We start from the raw sequence: 23,582 nt of genomic DNA, 5'->3' as shown, positions 1-23,582 counted from the left end.
TCATTATAGCCATATTGTTTTATATAGATTTAACTTACACCATCAATTTAATTTCTTTAAAAATGGAAAAATAAAATGGGATGAAATGGTGAAAACAATCCTTCGCAATTCCACCATTTTTTTTTTTATTTTCACTGTTCATTGTTTAGTAAAAGTGACCTGGTATCTTGATGCTCTAGGTCAGTACAGTGACTATACCAATCTGTTGTTGTTGTTTATTTCAGTTGTAAAACTGGTTTGGCTTGTTTATTGTGCACTGAGATGTTTTTATTGATACAATTTTGGGGTACATATGACAAATTGGTTGCTAAGAAGGTTTGTGAGGGATGGTAGCTTTTAAATGAAGGCATGGAGAAGTGGTGATTCCAATTTTATTTTTCTTTTATTTTTAATTATTTTTTCAAAGTTTTTTTTTTTGTTGATGTTCCCCTAGAGCAGGGTTGGGCAATTAATTTTCCCAAGGGAGCAAATGAGAGACCATGACTGTTGTGGAGACCGAACCAATAGGCTGAAATTAATTCTGCCTAATATTAACACAATTAATATTAAATAATTATAGTTAATATATCTCTTAATATTGAGCAAAATTAAGTATGCTGACACCCCTATATACAGTTATAAGCTCCCACACAGCCTTCTATATACAATATGAGTCCCGGCACAGCCCCTATATACAGTATGAGCCTTCACATAGCCCCTATATATAATATGAGACGCACATACCACCTATTACAGTATGAGACTCCACATGACCTCCTACATACAGTATTGAGACCCCCATCTAACCCCCTATATAACATATGAGCCACACACAGCCCCCATATGACATATGAACCCTCACACCGCCCCTTATGTACTGTAAGAGCCCCCACATAGTCCATCTATATATAGTATGAGCCCCCACATAGCCCCTCTATGTACAGTGTGAGCCCCCACATAGCCTCTCTATAGAGTATGAGCCCCACATAGCTCCCTGTATACAGTATGAGTCCTCACATAGCCCCTATATACTGTGAGTCCCTACATAGCCCTTTATATATAATGAGCCCCCACATAGCCTTCTATATACAGTGAGCCCCCACATAGCCTCCTATATACAGTGAGCTCCCACATAGCCCACTGAATGCAGTTAGCACCCACATAGCCTTCTATTCTGTATGAGCACCATAATAGTGTGAGCCCCACATAGCCCCCTAAATACAGTATAAGTCACAACAGTATGAGTCTCTATATACAGTGAGCCCCCACATAGCCTCCTATACAGTATGAGCACCATAATACAGAAGGAGCCCCTACATAGCCCCTAAAGACAGTATGAACCCCCACAGAGCCTCCTATATACAGTGAGCCACCACACAACCCTCTATATATAGTGAGCCCCCCCAAATACAGTATGAGCCCTATGTATCCCCCTAAATATAGTATGCACACCCACATAGCCCACTGTATATATATATATATATATATATATATATCTATACCGTATATACAAACATCACATAAACAATGAAAACAACATCACTTACTCACCTCGCTCCATTCCCCTGGTGGCCTTCTCCTGTCTCCGGTGCACTGATTCTCTGCACAGCAGATGTGATGGAGCGACGTCATCACATCTGCTGGCTCTGTCGCACACACTGATTGGTGGAAGAAGCAGCCATCGGCCCCCTCCTCCACCAATATATTCACCCTACTGCCTGCATCCCGAGGATGTGGATAGCGGGGACAGCGGGCGATGGTGGACAAATGAGGGTAAGTGGTTTTGCTCTTTGGCTGTCTCGGTTCATGGGCCAGACTCCAACAGTCAGAGTCTGAATGTGGCCCATTGGCTGCAGTTTGCTCAGCTCTGCCGCACAGGACTTGAAACTGCAATCTTTGGATCGCAGGTTCTTTTTGGCAGCATTTAAATGGTTAAACAGCTCAGCGCTCCTGTTAAAGTCAGGTGCCGGCTGTGTAACATGGCTGATGCTTGTATTGTATGGAGCCACACCTGATTTAGGATGTACTCGGATGTCACATGTCAGGAAGGTCTTATGTCAATGGGGCTGAGCTGCAATGCTAAATACGACCTTTGGAGAGGGGTGGTGCTTTTCTTAAAAAAAAGGATTTTTTTTATTTTAACTTCAGGTATCGGATACGTTTGCATTCGGCCTCTTTGATCTGGATTGGGATGTCTTCATTCAACACATCCAAGGGGCGATAAACAGGGTACCTGCCCTAGAGACCACGGGTATTAAATCCACTGTGTGTGGCCCAGGTGAGCAATTACCACACACAATTTTAACTTCCCAGCTTAGGTAGTGGCGTAGTGTGGAGGGGACCCGAGCGCCAAATTGTATGGGGGCTCTAAATTTCACTCCCTGCCCTAATTGCTGCTTCTTCTTGGCGTGGCATCGGGCACAGTGAGTGTCCGCCTAGTTACCGATTGTCAAAGTTACTAAAGCCGCCAGGCGCTGCTTTGATATCTAGTTCGCTGGCACAGGTTTCTGTGCAGAGCACACTGTGCAGGATGAGGGTGTCATCGGCTGCCGCACTCTGCATAGGCTGTCTTCAAGTCCTGAAACAGAGGTTGGACAGACATCTGTCTGGGATGATTTAGCGAATCCTGCTTTGAGAAGGGGGTTGGACCAGATGACCCAGGAGGTCCCTTCCAACTCTACCATTCTATGATTGTATGAAATGAGATAGCAAAGCTCTCAGTATGATTAAGTGAGCTTTGTCATCTCAGTTGCTGTCTATGCAGAGCACAGCAGCCGATATAGAAATAAACCCAACTCCTGCTCTCTGAATAGGCAGCAATTGAGATTACACAGACTGCCCTATCCTCTCCTGCAGATTCTCCACTCTATTTTGTATTTTTTATCAGAGGAAAGACAGAGAACTGCTGGGGGAATTGTCCCAAATTTGAAACATTGGACTTTGTATATAAAAAAATGAAAATACAGCAAATCACACAGATGTAAATAATAATTTAGGAGAAAAATACAATTGATAACAAGTAAAAATGTCACCACTAGGTGGCAGCGAATGGTAGGAGATGTTCCCGTCTCGCCCTGCTCTCTGGATTCTGGATATACACCTGGTGACACTTTTAGAATAACTTTCTGAGGATAGAATATATAATCTATGCGCCCCGTTATCTGAAGCTTTAATTTTATTTCTATCTGATCTCAGCCGGAGGCTTCCCCATGTCCCTGCATGCTATTCCAATCTCTTTAACTTGATGTGTCACCCAGCATTCCTAGACTTCTAGCCAGTCAGGAACTTGCACACCATAGCACAACCCAACTAGACAAACTTGCCAATCAGAGGTCTAGAAAAGCTGGGTGGCAGCTGCAATGAGCTCTATAGTGGTCTCACCCAGCTTCCGTAAAAACAGAGACTAAGAAATGACTAAATGGACGACTTATGGACTTCTACATCAGTTCACATTAGCCTTCATTATATGATGGATATTAAAGCAAAGCTGCGATGTCTCCTGTCCCTCGGCCGCAATTCATAAAATGCATCTTTTAATTCTGCTGAGTAGACAGTTTCGGGCTCCAGCTACTGTGTCCTCCGGGGACTTCTGCTTTGGCCATTGATATCTAGGTCACATCTTTCTCCTAACCAGGTCTGACATGACATGTACAATGGAGATCCTCTGGCCCGAGAAAATGCGATCTTGGACAGAGGTGTAGAAGGCAGAAGGTGGCAGGTGAATGTCTATACATGTCTTTCAGTAAGAACAGCTGCCCAAGAAATCCCAAAAAGCCAATTATTTATGATCCTCATCTGCCGTCATATAGTCTTCATTAGAGGGCCATAATGGCTATTTTTGCTTTTCGGTTCCCAGGTTATTATTAGGGGTAGATCAACTCCCCCCATTTGCTTCATCGCCAATGAGCTGCTGGCAGCACGCTGCATTCCTTGAGGAAAACGCTTTCTTAGGCAGTGCGGTAGCCATAAGCAATAGATAGGGGCAGCACAAGAGGATGATTCATTTTGTGGGTGGGTGTAAATATTTGTGTCATTTGGGGAACTGAGACCCCAATGAATATGACTTTTGACCACACAGATGTTTAACACTCTGCCTGAGACAGAGACTTGATGGGTTTCTACAGGACTACTGTCCCGCAGCACAAAGTTGTAACGGTCTCCATATTATCTATTTTTCTGTATTTTCCAGAGTCCTTCACTGCTGATCACAAGCCGCTCTTAGGTGAATCACCAGAAGTTAGAGGCTTTTTCCTAGGCTGTGGATTCAATAGTGCAGGTAAGGAGGCCAAAATATAGAGGCGCCACACCATGTAGGCAATTATACCGCCAGTTCAGTGACTCTCCATCAGTTGTCAAACTACAATTCCCAGCATGCAATGAAATGTTATGCCTTTGGTGACACAATGGGAGTTGTAGTAGAGGTGGAAGTCATCATGTATTAGGAAGACTGGCATATAATCACCGGACCAATCACCCTCGCCACAATCAGCTTTTTGGATATGTACATTTTTTTTTACCTGGTAGTATAAATACTGCTGTTCTCCTGAACCCAGCATTGTTTTTCTTTTGTTCCAATTCCTCTCTGTTCCTGAGATATGGCCTCCTCTTCCCTGTACATAAATCTAGTCTTATTAGCCAAGTGGGCTTGGTCATCAAGAAGACTCCCACCGAGAAGTTGAGGACCACGCCCACTTGGGTAACAAGACTAGATTTTTATACAGGGAAGAGTAGGCTGTATCTCAGGAACATAGAGGAGCAGGAACGAAACAGAAATAACGTCAGATTCAGGAGAACAGCGGCACTTAGGGAGCCTTTCCTCCCCTGATTCCAGCCTTAAGGCGCCATGAATAATTTGGTGTGATCAGCCATCTTGGCGGCAGGCATCATTTCCTATCTGCAGCAGGGCCCAAGGCGGACCAGGTAGCATGTCTCTTCTGCTTCCAGTACTTTTCACTGACCTTGAATCACAGATTAATTACTAGAAATCGTTGTAAAGACCTATTTCTTGTGACGGCTCCTGTGGTTTTTTCAGGTATGATGTTGGGAGGAGGATGCGGAAAGGAGCTTGCTCACTGGATTATTCATGGCCGCCCAGAGAAAGACATGTATGGCTATGACATCAGGTGAGAAGAGAGTCTACTGAGTACAAGCACCATCAATGATTTATGGAATATAATCGCTGCTCGCACATTTCTGAGCATGGAGTCCAGAACATAACCCCTCACCTCGTATAGAAAGGAGGTCAACCGAGGACTGGGTCCTTCAATCCACACCCTACATTGTGGTGTAAATGATGAAAAGCAGTAGTCATCTGACAGCAGCTCCATTGTACCCTAGGGAAGAAGCAGCTGTCACATTACAACTGCTCTGTTAGCATTTATTGAAAGGGAAAAACTATTGATGGCATAGGGTTAACTGTAAGATTATTAGGGTATGCGTGCATTGGGATAGGCCATCACTTACTCATAATGTATCTATCAGTTTAATCTAAGATCCTTCTCTAACCTGGACCAGTCCATTATGTGTGGATGCAGACTATTGCTCCTAATGAAACCCATAAGTGTTCCTACACAGTACAATACCCCTTTCATGGCCCTAACAGAGCTCATAGAGACAGTATTATGCCTCTCACAATCCCCTCACGCTTATGATGCATCTCACAGTTCCCCCACACCACATGTATGATGTCCCCCCACACTGTGTGATGCCTCCCACAGTCCTCTCACACAGTACGATCCCTCCCACAGTCCCCTTACACATTATGTTAGTATGATGCCTCCCACAGTCACCTCACACAGTATGATGCCTCCCACAGTCCCCTTACACAGTATGATGCCTCCCACAGTATGAGTCCAACAGTCCCCCCACACAGAATGATGACCTCACAGCTCCCACACCCCATATGATGCCCTTACACCATGATATCCTCACAGTTCCCTCACACAGTATGATGCCCCCACAGTCCCCCTACACATTATGATTCTCCCCACAGTCCCACCATACAGTATGGTTCTGACCACATCCCCTCACACAGTACAATGCTCCCACACATAGTATGATGCCCACAAAGTCACCCCACACAGTATGATGCCCTCACAGTCCCCTGACACAGCATGATGCCTGTACAGACTCCTAACACAGTATGATGATGCCTGCACAGTCCCCTGACACGGTATGATGCCCTCACAGTCCCCCGACACAGTATGATGCCCTCACAGTCCCCCGACACAGTATGATGCCCGCATAGTCCACTGACACAGTATGATGCCTGCACAGTCTCCTGACACAGTATGATGCCTGCACAGTCCTCTGACACAGTATAACGCCTGCACAGTACCCTGTCACAGTTTGATGCCTGCACAGACCCCTGACATAGTTTGATGCCCGCACAGTCCCCTGACACAGTATGATGCCCGCACAGTCTTCTGACACAGTATGATGCCTGCACAGTCCTCTGACACAGTATGATGCCTGCACAGTCCTCTGACACAGTATGATGCCTGCACAGTCCTCTGACACAGTATGATGCCCGCACAGTCCCCCGACACAGAATGATGCCCTCACAGTCCCCTGACACAGTATGATGCCCGCATAGTCCCCTGATACAGTGTGATGCCCGCACAGTCCCCTGACACAGTATGATGCCTGCACAGTCCCCTGGCAAAGTATGACGCCTGCACAGTCCTTTGACAAAGTATGATGCCTGCACAGTCCCCTGACACAGTATGATGCCTGCACAGTACCGTCAGTTTGGTGCCTGCACAGTCCTCTGACACAATATGATGCCCGCACAGTCCTCTGACACAGTATGATGCCTGCACAGTCCTCTGGCACAGTATGATGCCTGCACAGTTCTCTGACACAGTATGATGCCCGCACAGTCCTCTGACACATTATGATGCCCGCGCAGGCCCCTGACACAGTATGATGCCCGCACAGTCCCCTGACACAGTATGATGCCCGCACAGTTCCCTGACACAGTATGATGCCCGCACAGTCCCCTGACACAATATGATGCTTGCACATTTCCGCCACCATCTTTGTTACATCAGTGACTATCTCCATTAGGTGGCACTATTTAAATACTTTATGGGTGTTGATTTGCTTTTTTCAAGAGCTCTGACATGCTCTAACGCTTTTTTTCTATTCACCGACAGCAAGCAGTTCATCCACATTTCCGATAAAAAGTTGCAATAAGGGTTTTTTGCTCACAACTCCGCATTCGCTCCTCATCCCTCTAGTCCTCCATATTGAAATCCCATCCTGGACCAGCCGCAGATATTAATTATAAGAGCACGTCAGCTAATTATTTCCCTCTCCCCTAGTCCTGTGCGTTGTGACTTCCCTCTCTTGGCCTCTTCTTGATCTCTCCATTGTGACGCATCTGCCGCTTCCTGTGATTACCGCACTTCTGCGGCATCCGGACAGTGCCAGGCGGTAATCACATAGCGCTAAAGCTTGTAATTAAATCTATTTCTGCCGCTTAATTATGCCACGGGCTAATAACAGAGGTGAGAGGAGCAAATGGAGAAGGAGGAGAGGGCTCAAGACCCATGTCCTTCTGCAAGTAACAATCCGCAGACAATGGCCAAGAAACGATATAAAGGAAGAACTACAGGAGATGTGACAATTACCGGCCCTTTATCTCACTCCCAGGAGGCTTTTAGTTACGGGTGAGCACGGCCGTTCTCTCCTCAAGGTCAATGTGATCTTAAACCAGCAATAATAATGGTAATTACATCACACAATATGACACGGTGTGATGGCATAATGCTCAGCCAGGGTCGTTGCGGAATCAGCTTGATATTCACAATCAAGAGACATATTGAGACGAGATGCTGAGATATCCCAAGGTGAGGAAATGCCCTGATGTTATAGGACAATCGCTCAACGTAAAGCATTGGAATAACAATTAGTGCATATGACCCCCCTTTCATCAATAAAGACTGCGACTGGCCCCCTAAATGCACAGACCCCAGACCAGACTCCCTATATGCACAGACCCCCGACCAAACTCTCTAAATGCACAGACCTCCGGCCAGACTTCCTAAATGCCCAGATCCCTCTACCAGACTCCCTAAATGCACAGATTCCCCCGACCAGACTCCCTAAATACACAGATTCCCTCATCCAGACTCCCTAAATGAACAGACCTCCGGTCAGACTACCTAAATGCCAAGATCCCTCTACCAGACTCCCTAAATGCCCAGATTCACCCTAAATGCCCAGATTGCCCCCTACCAGACTCCCTAAATGCACAGATTGCCCCCTACCAGACTCCCTAAATGCACAGATTCCCCCGACCAGACTCCCTAAATGTACAGATTACCCTGACCAGACTCCCTAAATGCGCAGATTCCTGTCACGATCCATGCTGGATTGTGACAGATAAAAGCACATGTAACCTTTTTTTTCCTTTAAGCTGTTTGCTTAAAGTTAGTTTTGCCCCCGGTGGTCATTAGGGTCATTACACAGTGGTGTCTTTAGTTCTAGTTTTGCCCCCGGTGGTGGCTAGTATTATTACACAGCAATCACTAGCAGGTGTGATTGCTCTGGCTCTTGCCTATAAATGAGAGTCAGGTGGTCTCACTCATTGGGGGTGATATTGGTCATTTCCAACCATCCTTGGTGGAGGAAGGAGCTAGAGAAGAGTTCCTTGCAGCTCAGTCAGAGTCCTGGTGTGGAAGGAGCTACAGTGAGGAGTTCCTTGCAGCTCTGACAAAGCTTTGGTGAAGTAGCAGCTATTCAGGAGGAAAGCTGCACTCAGGTGCTGGACTCTGTTGCTGGGAGCAATAGCAACAGAGCAAAGCTAAGTGGTTTTTCCCTGTTTGTAACTTTACTTATGTTTGTTTTAGAGTAGTGGTGGGATTAGTTTCTGCACCGTCCAATTCATTAGAAAGGAATAGGTGCAGGGCGAGCTAGGGTTTTTAGGTATCCTGCTCGTTGCCAGGTGCGGAACCTGCCTAGGGACCATCAGGAGTGTAGAGGCGCTGACTCAGGGGAGTGCAGGAGGTCTCCACGTCCCCGTTCCCTGTTGCAGGGCCCGCCTTTGTATCGGTTTCCCTGGTGTTTCCCTTATCTCTGGAAATTCACTCTGCTGGAGGCGGTGTATCCAAATACACGTGTAACTATTGAAATTCGCCTGCTGGAGGCGGTGTATCCGGCTGCACGTTTCATTGTTTAAATTCGCCCTGCTGGAGGCGGTGTATCCAGGGTCATGGGTGTCATAGAAATTCGCCCTGCTGGAGGCGGAGTATCCAGTCACCCGTGACAATTCCCCTGACCAGACTCCCTAAATGCACAGATTCCCCTGGACCAGACTCCCTAAATGCACAAATTCCCTTGGACCAGACTCCAAAATTGCACAGATTTCCCTGACCAGACTCCCTAAATGCGCAGATTCCCCCCGACCAGACTCCCTAAATGCACAGATTCCCCTGGACCAGACTCCCTAAATGCACAAATTCCCTCGGACCAGACTCCAAAATTGCACAGATTCCCCCAGACCAGACTCCTTAACTAATTACGGACCCCAAACCAGACCAGGCCTACATTAATTTGTACACCAGACCCTTTAAATAAATGAGTCAGGATAATGATCTGAACAGTGTTTAGCCATCACCACTTTGTGTCCCATGTTTTTTCCTAGTATTGTCCTTCAAAGCAGGACGTTGGGTGGAAGGTTCGTCCGGTGTTTGACGTCTCGCAGTGGATGCCTCAATATATCCTTTTGACTTTGCACTAGCTTATGGAGCTTCATCTGTATATACCATCAGTACATTATGCCCTTCGGCAGTATGAAAGGCAGAACCTCTAAAAGTGAGCCGCAGGCTGCGCTGATATGTATGAGAGAATTTTCACCAGCTGAAAACATCAATTTTTTTCTTTTTCAGGAATAATTTACTGGTGTATACAGATATAAATCTATAAACCAGTGCATTTTAGATTTTTTCATAATGGCCCAGGATACTAAAGAAATACAGACCCCAAACCAGACACCCTAAGTAAAAACACACACTCCAGACTCCCAAATAAATACAGACCGACCCAGCTGAGTAAAGACCTTCAGACTCCCTAGAGTCTAAATGAGACTCTGTAAATAGATATAGACCCCCACATGAAACCACCACCCCTAATTTAATACAGACCCTAGACAGGAGGTACTACATATAGTCCCCAGATTAGGTCCTCTACTGACCCCTAGACCAGACCTCACATATAAATACAGAACGCAGGCGAGCTCCACTAAATATACACCCTCCATCTTGGGCCTTTGACTATAGCAGCACCGTAGTGCCCTGGCAGAGTGTAACACATTGAGATATTTGCCCCATATTGTTTTTGTCTGTCTTGATACATCTGATAGAGACTATATATATCTTTAGGAAGATTTATTATATCTCAATGGACCAAGAAACCCCCAAATTATCCTGAACTATAATAAAAGTAGGAACTTTGTCTCAACCAAGGCTGATACCAGGTACCTTTGGGCTTTGAAAGGGCCCATGAATATCTGTATTCCTCTAAGGTATCCTTGTAGGCCAAGGGCCCACACTGTAAGTGTTAAACTTCCCATCCATCCATAATTAACCCTTACGTCTCTTTTAAACTACAGGAGATTCCATCACTCATTAACCAATCATAACCGCTGGATCCGAGAGAGGAGCCATGAGTCCTATGCCAAAAATTACTCCGTAGTTTTCCCATATGATGAACCTCTGGCTGGGAGAGGCATGCGGATCGATCCCCTGTATAAGGTAATAGGGGCAAATAATCTAGAAAAGGTCCCAGACATTAATTAAAAACTTAAGACCTGTTACTTGTAATAAATATGTAACTTTCTTGCCTGGTGTAAATGCTGCTGTTCTCCTGAATCTGGCAATGTTTTTCTTTTGCTCCTGAGCCTCTCTATTCCTGAAATATGGCCCCTTCTTCCCTTTATACAAATCTAGTCTTGTTAGCCAAGTGGGCATAGTCCTCAACTTCTTTTATGGCAGTCTTGATGATGACCACACCCATTTGGATACCAAATCTAGATTTATATACAGAGAAAAGGGGTCCTGTTGACAGTAAATTACTTACGATACGCTACAAGTGTGTGACAGTAGAACTTGTTTATGCAGGAACAATATATGATGAGCCTAATAGATCAGGAATAAATAATTTGTGTGTCTCTATCTGTGCAGCATATACAGCAGGCTGCTTCTCTTACACAGACGCCGGAAAAACAGGAAATACAGTCACATGCTCTCCCTGTGGGAGCCTCTGGGAGGTTTTTTTTTTAACTTTATAAACAGCATACAAATCTAGCAACTAAACACCCATAGACAGGAATGGAGTTGTTGCACCAAACATATTCCAACACTCCCACTCAACAACTATTTATCCTGTTGGTCCCATTGCAATTCTGAAAAAAATGTTTATCTTGCCACTTGGCGTCCTTGTACAGCAGGATCCACACCGTCACACGGAGCCTCCCTGGCCTGGCGGATCCATGATTAAGACTCTTTTGAGTTGAAACGTGTCTGACTTTTTACCATCCACTGGAGTATCCACTGCCTGTAATATGCACTTCTAATGTAACAAATAAAAGAATAATTTTTATACTTACCTTCCTGTCTGAGATTGCTGGAGATTACTGTGTATTTGAATTGCGGTTCTGAAGTCCACAAACTTGGCTCTTGATAATGGCTTTGCATTACCATCAGCTATCATCTTGTCAGACTCGCAATAAACAATTTCTAATACACCAAGTTCCACTAAGTCACGTAGGTGGTGATGTTTTACATCAATGTGCTTAGTGCTTGCACTAATCTTCTCACTGCTGGCAAGTTTAATGTATCCTTGGTTGTCCTCATAGATAACTGTTGGTTGAGCTAGTGGCTTGCCGAAATCTTCCAAAAGTTGGTTCAACCAAATTACTTCTTGACTTCAATAAGCAGCAGACATATATTCTGCTTCTGTAGAAGATAATGCGACTGACACTTGTTTTCTGCTGGACCAAAAAATTGAATTTTCTCCTAACTTGAACAAGTAACCACTTGTTGATTTCCGATCACTTGAATCTCCAGTCCAATCTGCATCCACATAACCTCCAAGAGTGAGATCTCCATATGCAGATATATTAAGATTTAGCCTTTGAGTTTCTTTAAGATATTGAAGAATTCTCTTAATTGCATTACAGTCTCTTTGGCGTGACTTGCTTACACGTCGGCAGAGAATTCCAACTGTGGCTGTGATATCCGGAAGAGTTGTGGCTGCTATGTACAGAAGCGCCCCCACTTCTTGTCTGTAACTGTCATTGCTGGGTAGCAGATCTTCTTCTCCTTCCAACTTTAAGTAGGATGAGTGCATTGGTGTTGACGCACCTTTGGCTTCTGACATTCCAAACTGGTTTAGTATTGTGGAAATTTTAGAACTTTGGTTGAGAAGAAAACTCCCATCTTCCTCGCTCTGGATTTGGATTCCCAAATAATATGTCACATTTCCAAGGTCCTTAGTCTCAAAGTGCTGGTTGACAATTTCACCTAGCTTTGCAATTTCTTTTTCATTGTGGTAGCGCACTAAGCTCCCATGTCTGGGGAGGGACTCCATCTCCTCATTAGCGTCATTTATCCACTTCTGCTTCTCGTGAACAGGCAGTTTTTGCATCTTTTGCCATGACTGTGGCTCTGGTTCAGGAAGTGTTCTGACCAAGTAAGAAAGGAGTCTAGCTGGGATACCTTTGCTTTGACTTTCTGATCTCCTTACTGGAGGATGACTTGGTTCTTCTGTGTCTTCCTTGGTGGCTTCAGAGCTTATCCACACTTCATTGTTTTCCTTCTCGGCATCTGGGTTTGGTGATTGAGATTTTTGTTCTTGCTTCTTAGGTTGAATAACTGGTGTAACTTCATGGAATTTGAGCGATACAGAGTTTTCATCAATCACTACATCTCTGCTGATTGTTACTGTGTTGGTCTCTGGGTTCAGGATTCTGTATCCCTTTTGAGTGTCGCTATAGCCCACCAGGACTCCTTGCTTTGCGTGTGATTCCCACTTGGAAAGTTTTTTCGTTGGGAACATACATAAACCTTTTGCTTCCAGATATCCTGAGGTGCTTCAGGTTAGGCTTCTCGCAGTTCCATGGCTCATATGGAGTTTTATTTGTGGCTTTACCTTGCACTCTGTTTTGAAGATAGCAAGCTGTCATTATGGCTTCTCCCCAATACGTTGTAGGTAGATTCTCATCAAACAACATACTTCTTCCACATTCACAGAGAATACGGATCTTTCACTCTGCAATGCCATTTTGCTCTGGATTGTATGGAGTGGTAGTCTGGAACACGATTCCATCCTTTGTCAAAATGGTTTGCATCCTACCACTTGTACTGTATATTCGGTTCCATTTTCTGCACGCAGGGCTTTTGGCATTCTTCCAAATTTGTTAAACACTACAGCAAGATATTCTGTTTCTGTGGAACTTCATCCTTACCGTGAAGCAGGTCGGCGACTGTATATCTCGAGTAGTCATTAATAAATGTGAGAAAATATCTCTTCTTGCTAGGAGTTTGAACACTCATTGGACTACATACATCTGTATGTATCAGATCCAGGGGCTGTGCAAATCTAGTGGTGCTTATTTTAGTAAAGGATTTTCTGGACATTTTCCCTTTAAGACAGCTAGTGCACTTCATCATTTGACTATACTGGTTGATTTCAATACCATTTGCAAGTTGAGCTAGCTTCCTTACTGCTTCTGGGTCTCTGTGCCCAAGACGTTTGTGCCATACATGGATACAGTTCTTATGCAGATATTGTCTAGCACTGTACACGCTTTCTTTGCATTTTGCTGATAAAGTTCATCTTGGATTTTTCCTTCTGCAAGAGTTTGACCCTTGTTTGGGATGATGCAGCTGTTACCTTTAAAAGTAACATTCCCCTTTTGTGTAAGCTTCTTTACTGACAGAAGATTGCTTTCAAGGCCGGGAACATAGAGAACATCCTTTACTGGGATCTTTCTGCTTTGTGCTAAGGAAACTGCACAGTGGAGGTAGCCGTCTCCTACTTCCTCTGAAGTCATATAGTGACCATTAGCTAAGATGACCTTTTCTGACTTGCTTTCTTTAAGGACAGGGAAGAAATCCTTGTTATTTGTCATATGACTGCTTGCACCAGAATCTGTACACCATATATGCTTTGCAGATGGGCCTGTACTGGCATTAAATGAAGTTTCATCACATGCAGAATCTTCCTTTAAAGTTGTTTTAACCCTTTGATGACTGTTTTGCTCTTTAAGCTGACTCATTCTTGCTTTCCAAATTCTGTAGTTTGCTTTAAGGTAGCCGGGCTTTTTACACTCAAAACATTCATGAGTTTCTCTTAGATTGCTCTTATATTTAGCGAAATCCTGTGTCTTTAATGCTGTTTCTGCTCTGGATTCATTACTGCTGCTTACATGCTACGTTTTTCTCTAGAATTCATCCACAAGTTTGCCTTTAACATACTCTAGTGTCAGCTCATCATCTGGCCGTGCATCTAGTGCAGTCATGAGTGTGTCATAACTTTCTGGAAGACCACTTAATAGAAGTGCGGCCAGAGGCATATCTGGGAGGGCAGCCAGGGCATGTGCCCCAAACGCAGCTGGCAGGGGTGCGCAGTCGGGCTGTCTAATGTGGCGGTCCACAGTGTCTTCCCCGGCGGCTGCATTCTGCTGCCCCCGGACTGGGAATCAGCAGTTCTGAGTCGACTGTCATGCTGACAGCCGGCACGGAGAAGCTGCAGCGCGCCAGCTCCCAGGGATCAATTGTACTCACGCCATACAGACGCGAGTACAATTGAGGCTCTGACTGCAGAGTCAGAGCGACTCCAGCAGTGTCATCAGGTCATGTGTAGAGTTGAGCGATACCGTCCGATACTTCAAAGTATCGGATCGGAATGGATCGGCCGATCTTAAAAAAAAGTATCGGTATCGCCGATTCCGATACCGGAAGTCCCATTCAAGTCTATGGGACTTCCGGTATCGGAATAAGAAAAATCCTGTTTTTCCCTTGTACAGCCTCTCTGGGGTCTGTACGGGCCTTTCGGGGGGCTGTGCCGGCCTGCCAGGGGGTCTGTGCAGGCTCCGGTGGTCTGTGCCGGCCTGCCGGGGGGCTGTGCAGGCTCCGGTGGTCTGTGCCGGCCGGCCGGGGGGCTGTGCCGGCCTGCCGGGGGGCTGTGCAGGCTCCGGGGGGCTGTGCCGGCCTGCCGGGGGGCTGTGCCGGCCTGCCGGGGGGCTGTGCAGGCTTCGGGGGTCTGTGCCGGCATCGTCCGATGGGACTACAAGTCCCATCGGGCGATGCCTGCTACCATGACAGTGATTGACACATTAGCCAATGATGGGACAGTAGTAGTCCCATCATCCGGCTAATGTGTTGAATGTAAAAAAAAAAAAAAATAAAAAAATTACATGCTACATACATGCTACATACATACAACATGCATACTACATACATGCTACATTCATACTACATACTACATACATGCTACATTCATACTACATATATACTACATGCAACATACATACTACATATATACTACATGCATGCAACATGCATACTACATATATACTACATGCAACATACATACTACATATATACTACATGCAACATACATACTACATATATACTACATGCAACATACATACTACATATATACTACATGCATGCAACATGCATACTACATATATACTACATGCTACATACATACTACATATATACTACATACATACTGCATGCTACATACATACTACATGCTACATACATACCACATACATACTACATACATACTACATGCTACATATATACTACATATATACTACATGCTACATACATACTACATATATGCTACATACATACTACATACATACTACATGCTACATACATACTACATATATACTACATACATACTACATGCATGCTACATACATACTACATGCTACATACATACCACATACATACTACATACATACTACATGCTACATACATACTACATATATACTACATGCATGCTACATACATGCTGCATGCTACATGCATGCTACATACATACTACATACATACTACATGCTACATACATACCACATATATACTACATACATACTACATACAATACATTCATACAATACATACATAGACATACAGTACATATAACATAGAGTAACATACTTACCAATACTTGTCACATTGTTCCCCGAAGCCATTGTCTTTTACGGAATAAATATTAACATAACAAACCACAGAAATACTCACCCACGATCCGAAGCAGTCCACGAGTGTGTCCCACGACGATCTTGGGTAGAGAACTGCAGCATCAGCTGTTGCTGCCGTTCTCTACGGGCTGCAGGAATCCAATGACGGAAGGTAGGTATCCTTCCGCACTGTATTCCTCCGCCACTTAAAAAAAAAAAAGTCCCTAGTCTCACTTTATGCCATTGCTGCGTGGGAAATTCCCACACAGCAATGGCATAAAGTGAGACTAGGGACTTTTTTTTTTTTTAAGTGGCGGAGGAATACAGTGCGGAAGGATACCTACCTTCCGTCATTGGATTCCTGCAGCCCGTAGAGAACGGCAGCAACAGCTGATGCTGCAGTTCTCTACCCAAGATCGTCGTGGGACACACTCGTGGACTGCTTCGGATCGTGGGTGAGTATTTTTGTGGTTTGTTATGTTAATATTTATTCCGTAAAAGACAATGGCTTCGGGGAACAATGTGACAAGTATTGGTAAGTATGTTACTCTATGTTATATGTACTGTATGTCTATGTATGTATTGTATGAATGTATTGTATGTAGTATGTATGTAGTATATATGTGGTATGTATGTAGCATGTAGTATGTATGTAGTATGTATGTAGCATGCATGTAGCATGCAGTATGTATGTAGCATGCATGTAGTATATATGTAGTATGTATGTAGCATGTAGTATGTATGTAGTATGTATGTGGTATGTATGTAGCATGTAGTATGTATGTAGCATGCATGTAGTATGTATGTAGTATGTATGTAGCATGTAGTATGTATGTAGTATGTATGTGGTATGTATGTAGCATGTAGTATGTATGTAGCATGCATGTAGTATGTATGTAGTATGTATGTAGTATGTATGTAGCATGTAGTATGTATGTAGCATGCATGTAGTATATATGTAGTATGTATGTAGCATGCATGTAGTATGTATGTAGTATGTATGTAGTATATATGTAGCATGTAGTATGTATGTAGCATGCATGTAGTATATATGTGTTATGTATGTAGTATGTATATATGTGGTATGTATGTAGCATGTAGTATGTATGTAGTATGTATGTAGTATGTATGTGGTATGTATGTAGTATGTATGTAGCATGTAGTATGTATGTAGCATGCATGTAGTATGTATGTAGTATTTTTTTTTTTTTTTTTTAACATTTAACACATTAGCCGGATGATGGGACTACTACTGTCCCATCATTGGCTAATGTGTCAATCACTGTCATGGTAGCAGGCATCGCCAGATGGGACTTGTAGTCCCATCGGACGATGCTTGCACAGACCCCCGGACATCAGCACAGCCCCCCGGCAGGCCGGCACAGCCCCCCGGCAGGCCGGTACAGACCCCCACAGGGTGCACAGACCACCGGCAGGCCGGCACAGCCCCCCGGCAGGCCGGTACAGACCCCCACAGGGTGCACAGACCACCGGCAGGCCGGCACAGCCCCCCGGCAGGCCGGTACAGACCCCGGGCAGTCCACACAGCCCCCCGGCAGGCCGGCAGAGATCCCCGGAAGGCCCGAAATGACGGCGCATCATGATGCGCACACACCGCGCATCATGATGACGTCAGGCTGTCAATCAACTTTGAACTTCCGATTCCGATGCCGACTTCCGATATTGAAAAAATATCGGAAGTCGGTATCGGAATTCCGATACAGCAAGTATCGGCCGATACCCGATACTTGCGGTATCGGAATGCTCAACACTAGTCATGTGATCACGCTGCTGATGTCACTCGCCAGCACCCAGAAGCGTGAAGAGCATCGGTGGCAAGTGCTCCACTCTGGAGCTGAAGATACTGAAGATTAAGTGCACAGGGGTGTGTAGGGAGATTTGGAGTAGGGATGGGAGTGCTTAATATGTGGGGAGATTTGGAGTGGGAACATGGGAGATTTGGAGTGGGGATGGGAGTGCTTAATGTGTGGGGAGATTTGGAGTGGGAACAGGGGAGATTTGGAGTGGGCATGAGAGCGTTTAATGTGTCTGAGGGAGATTTGGAGTGGGGATGGAGGATTTAATGTGTGGGGGAAGATTTGAGGACATAAAATGAGGTGCAAAGGGGGAGATGCAGGACATGTATGAGGAAACAGTATGGGGGGCATGTATGAGGAAAAAGTACAGGGGAATGGGGGGCATGTATGAGGAAACAGTACAAGGGAATGGGGGCATGTATGATGAAACAGTACTTGGGAATGGGGGCATGTACGAGGAAACAGTATGGGGGATGGGTGCAGACACAGTATGGTGAGTGGGGATGGATGCAGACAGTATGGGGAGCGAATGGAGGAATATATGCAGACACAGTATGAGTAGCGATGTGAAAAATGTATGGACTGAGTACAGGGAGTCAGGGTGATGGGATGTGTGCAGATATAGTATGTGGAGTTGGGGGTATGTGTGAGCAGTCAGTATAGAAAGTGAGGGGGGTAAATATATGAGGAGTCAGTATGGTGAACAGGGGGGATGTGAGAGGAGACAGTATGAGGAGGGAGAGGAATAGTGTGAGGAGACAGTATGGGGGGGAGAAAAGTGAGTGGGCACAGAATAGAAACAGAGTAGTGGGGGCGTAGCATGGGGGGACAGTGTAAGGGCATAGCCAGGAGGGGACAGTATACCAAGGAGGGGGGAGTGTGATTAGAGAGTACAGTATAAAGACTGGGCCCTACAGGGGGACACAGTTTGAGAGGCCAGTGTGAAGAGGCGGGCCGGTATGGAAAGGAGAGATCAGTGTAAAGAGCGTGTACCATAGGAAGGAAAGCGTGGGGTCATATTTTGTGCAGACAATATAGTGAGGGGCAATTTTTTAACCAGAAGCATTATAATGACAATTCTATCATTAAGGGCATCATGTGGAGATTTTCTGCAAAAGAGCGGAGAAGATGGAAGTCTGCAGAGATACCTGTGGATGAGAAAACTCTTCATGGGGTCTGGACAAGATGAAGAAAAGATGGAGAACGACTCCAGAGACAATGACATCTATAAGGTACCTGGATGCAAATGTTATTTGTGATACTGACTAATTTTCAGATTTTTATTTATGTTAGGAGCATTAAAGGGGTTATCTAGGTTTATGATGAGTCTGCAGTCATTCTATGTGACTGCAGACTTCTGAATTCTCACGGCGCTCACTGAACGCTGTCAGGATTCTCTCATGTTGGCGATTTACATACATGCAGTCACATGAAAATGAGCTGTGGGAGGCCAGGCACGTCTAGGGGGAATGTGGCCTGAAATATACAAATCACATACTTGACATGACTGTCCACCAGCAAGGCAGAATCCTAAAAGTGTGCAGTGCATTCATTGTGAGAATTCAGAAGCTGCAATGTCAGGATTCAGCTCTGAAGATTCCAGCAGTCATCACATGGACACTTCACTCATAAGCGATTTTCATAACTTATGGTCATGTGACAACGAGCTTCTCTTCCTACTTCTCTCAGTTTTTCACTGAACATTGAGAGCATTAGGGAGAGCAGCTCGTCGGTACATGACTAAGGGCTCATACTCACTTGCGAGAGACTCGCACGATTCTCGTGCGAGTCTTTCGCATGAAAACCTTGCACTGCCGCCGGCACTCGGACCGGAGCGTGCGGATATGTGGTCATGGCAGGTATGAGGGATGCAGTGACGAGGCGCGAGACGGATTATACTTTTATTAATAACTTTTATGGATTGATGCCGCTAGGGCTATCCTAAGCAACCACACAAAATAACAGAAATTGTCCTCGCAGGGACTCAGTACAAACAAACACTGGTTATAAGAACACGACTACTCCGGCAAAGGCCGGTCACTATAGGGCCGCGGTATGGCCGACTACGGGTCCTTAATTATGTGGTGTCACTTATCCATCCTGACGTCCTTCGGCGTCCTGGACGATGGTGCTTCGGCGTAGCAGCCGCTGGGCCCAACTACTGAGGATCTGGCGTAGTCTTCGGGCGTTCCGACGCCCAGGCGAAGCAGGGGCACAACAGGCCCTAGAAAAGTTCTTTGGCGGGATGTCTCCCGGCAGAGGCAGCGGGACACAGCCTGGGGGTGGGAGAGTCAAGGCCGCAGCTCCTGTATGGGGGCAGGCAGCGGCGGGGCTGAGTGGCGGCTGCACTAGGGGACCTGCGGCGGGCGACGGCCCGGCCCTTGCCAAGGACTGGAGCGAGGCGGTGGCGGCTGCGAGCGGCAATGGACAAGCCGCAGCCGCGGTCGGGAGTGGAGCGGCAGTGGCTGTGTGCAGCAGCGGGCAGGCCACAGCCGCGAGCTGGAGTGAGGCGGCAACTGCCGCAGGTGACTGCGGGCAGGCTGCAGTCGCGAGCTGGGGTGAGGCGGCAGTGGCCGCGGGTGACTGCAGGCAGGCCGCAGCTATGAGCTGGAGTGAGGCGGCAACGGCCGTGGGTTGGAGTGAAGCAGCGGTCTTCTGTCGGTCGGCTCGGCGCCGTCTCTCTGCAGTCCACCGTGAGCCTCCCTCCCGTCGCTGTCCTCCTCTTTGGTTTCTGCTCGTGGCTCTCGCTCCCTGGCACTCCCACGGTCTCCTGCTCCTTCTCTCCCGTTCTGCTGACTCACCCTGACTGGCGTGCTCCACCCCTTTGTATAGGCTCCGCCCCCAACCATTCTGTCAGTCTCAGCGGTCCATCCCCTAACTCTGCTCCCCGGAAACAGGCTCCCTAGGAACTTAGATGACGGTCCCCTTGGTTCTGGCCCGGACACTCGGCGGGGGCCCTTCCTCCTACCTTCCTCCTACAGATACATGTATTTCTATGCAGCCGCATGCTCCAGTGCCGGCGGCAGTGCCAGGTTTTCATGTGAGAGACTCGCACGGGAATCGTGCAAGTCTCTCGGAAGTGAGTATGAGCCCTAAGTGTGCAAATCACATATGTACATGGGGGTAGGGGGGCGCTAAACGAAATTCTTGCCCCAGTTGCCAGAAAACCTAGATACACCTCTGGGTGCAGCAACATGAAAATCTTTAATTTCTTCTTCAGTACCCCTGAGACGCTCCACAATCTCTAGGGTGTTTCTTTTATAGTCCTGCATATTCTGTCCATCACTTAGCTTAGATTGATACAGCTTTCTCATGAGAGAAAGCTTATTGCTGAGATTTGATCTTTCATGCACTTTCTGTAACTCATCCCACATCTCCTTTGCAGTTGCACACTTGCATATATGCACAATCTGATTATCATCTACACTGAGGGAGATCGTGCTTTGTGTTTTCTGATCCTTCTCTAGCCAATCATCTGGTAATGGATGAGGCACTTGTTCCTGAGTATATTTCCACGTGTCTTCTCTTATGAGCAGTATCTTCACCTTGAATTTCCAGGACTGGTAGTTCTGGTTAGTGAGGCTTGGCGCTGAGAACTTGACAGGATTGCTGCTAGTGGATATCTTCTCTGTTGCTCTGTGCTGCTTTTGCTTTGGGCTTCTGTTGCTGTGTTACTCTGGGGTTGTTTCACTCTTGGCCCATAACCTGTTGGCAGCGGATAATTCAGGAAACTCTCCAAGCTTGTGACAACAGAGCTTCTTTATTCAGGAACAAACAGGAACAATATATGATAAGCTTAATAGATCAGGAATAAATCATTTGTGTGTCTCTATCTGTGCATCATCTAGAGCAGGCTGCTTCTCTCATACACAGACACAGGAAAAACGGGAAATACAGTCACATGCTCTCCCTGTGTGAGCCTCTGAGAGTTTTATTTTTAAACTTTATAAACAGCATACAAATCTAGCAACTAAACACTCATAGACAGGAATGGAGTTGTTGCACCAAACATATTCCAACAGGGCCGTATCTCAGGAGTGGAGAGGTGCAAGAAAAAAAGAAAGCAGCATTGGATTCAGGAGAACAGTGGCATTTACACCAGCTAAAAAGAATACATATTTATGGCAAGTAACAGATGCCCTTTTACAATAGTGAATAAGTGATGATGGAATAAACCAGCCCAATTTAGCCATGAGACCTCCTCCTCTCTATGTACCCCATATTCAGGGCTTGTTTCTGACTAACAATTTCAGATGCCATCCTTTTGGTTCATTTAATTAGCCCCAAAAGTTTAGACATTTCTGAACAATGGTGTATAATAAGACGCTGACACTGTGCCTTCCCTGTGGTGTCATCTGACAGATCCCTCTAAAATGGGGTTAGCTAGTCTCCCGGTAACTGGTATATTTTAAGATGGTTGCTAGGCATCTCGGGCACTACATGATGGATAGATACGACTGCCAAGAGCCTCCTGCTGCATATGCCTAAAGTTATCCCATAAGTTGGGATATTTATATCACCCTTATTGCCCGTTTTAGCACTTTTGTATTTTTTGTCGCTGGTGGCAAGCTCTGTATTGCACTTCTTCGGGATGCACATTGTGCATAGGCAGAGCTGAGGTGGTCAGATGGAGAAGAGTTGAATTTGCCCGGGGATCATACTCCGGTAATGCAAGCTGCCATCAAGTTACAATACCAGACACAACCCATAGACAACAGTGGTGCAGTTTCTAGAAAAAAAAAATTCTGATAATATTTATCCTCTCCACAGGAGCTGCTCCAACAAGGATGTGTGTTCCAGGAGAGACACGGCTGGGAACGGCCAGGGTGGTTTAATCCAAAAGGTCCAGCTCCGGTGAGTTCATTCCTTCAGGTGGTCCAAGACTGGGCTGGCAAATGTCTCAGTATGCATCTACATTTTTTTTAATATTTATAATTAACCATTTGCATTTTTATTTTTTTCTCCACTTCTTACAAGAGCCTTTTTTTTCCATCGACATAGCTATAAGGCTATGTGCACACGCTGCGGTTTTTGCTGCGGATCCACTGCGGATTTGGCCACTGCGGATCTGCAGCAGTTCTGCAGACAGTGTACAGTAGCATGTAAATCTATGTGATTTACAATCTGCTGTGCACATGCTGCGGATTTTTAACTGCAGAAAAGCTGCGGTTTTGAATCCGCAGAAAGAAATGACATGTCACTTCTTTTCTGCGGATTCTGCTGCAGTTTACCATCTCCTCCATTGATAAACCACAGGGAAATCCACAGGTAAAACTGCAGGTCATTTTCTCCTTCGTCTCATTGGGGGACACAGAGACTGTGGGTGTGTGCTTCTGCCGTCTGGAGGCTGACACTAAGTATACAAAAAAAGAGTTAGCTCCTCCTCCGCCGCATACACCCTCGCCCCCAGACCGGGCGTAACTCAGTTTTTGCTTAGTGTCTGATGGAGGCACACGCAGTCTGGAGCTCCAGACTAGGTTTTTTTTTTTTTTTTTTCCTTTCTTTGAAGATAAGACAGGGGCGACGGATCCTATAGAGAGGGTCCGATCTCCCCAAATCATCAACGGGCGACCACGTGTGAG

General features: G+C 45.7%; 1 protein-coding gene across 3 annotated transcripts in view; it reads left to right on the top strand.

Moving 5' to 3' along the window:
* The window catches only part of SARDH (sarcosine dehydrogenase), an 82,256-nt gene that overhangs the window by 24,137 nt on the left and 34,537 nt on the right, over positions 1-23,582 (top strand). For all 3 annotated transcript variants that reach the window (XM_073541158.1, XM_073541157.1, XM_073541156.1), the window contains exons 8-12: positions 2,128-2,257; positions 4,169-4,255; positions 5,012-5,102; positions 10,595-10,736; positions 22,771-22,854. In XM_073541158.1, the coding sequence (XP_073397259.1) occupies positions 2,128-2,257; positions 4,169-4,255; positions 5,012-5,102; positions 10,595-10,736; positions 22,771-22,854 (534 nt within the window). The remainder of the gene's footprint in view (positions 1-2,127; positions 2,258-4,168; positions 4,256-5,011; positions 5,103-10,594; positions 10,737-22,770; positions 22,855-23,582) is intronic.

Source organism: Dendrobates tinctorius, unplaced genomic scaffold (genome assembly GCF_039654945.1).
Source record: "Dendrobates tinctorius isolate UK_male_01 unplaced genomic scaffold, ASM3965494v1 ptg000120l, whole genome shotgun sequence".
Taxonomy (NCBI): Eukaryota; Metazoa; Chordata; class Amphibia; order Anura; family Dendrobatidae; genus Dendrobates; species Dendrobates tinctorius.
This window is presented reverse-complemented; position numbering and strand designations above follow the sequence as displayed.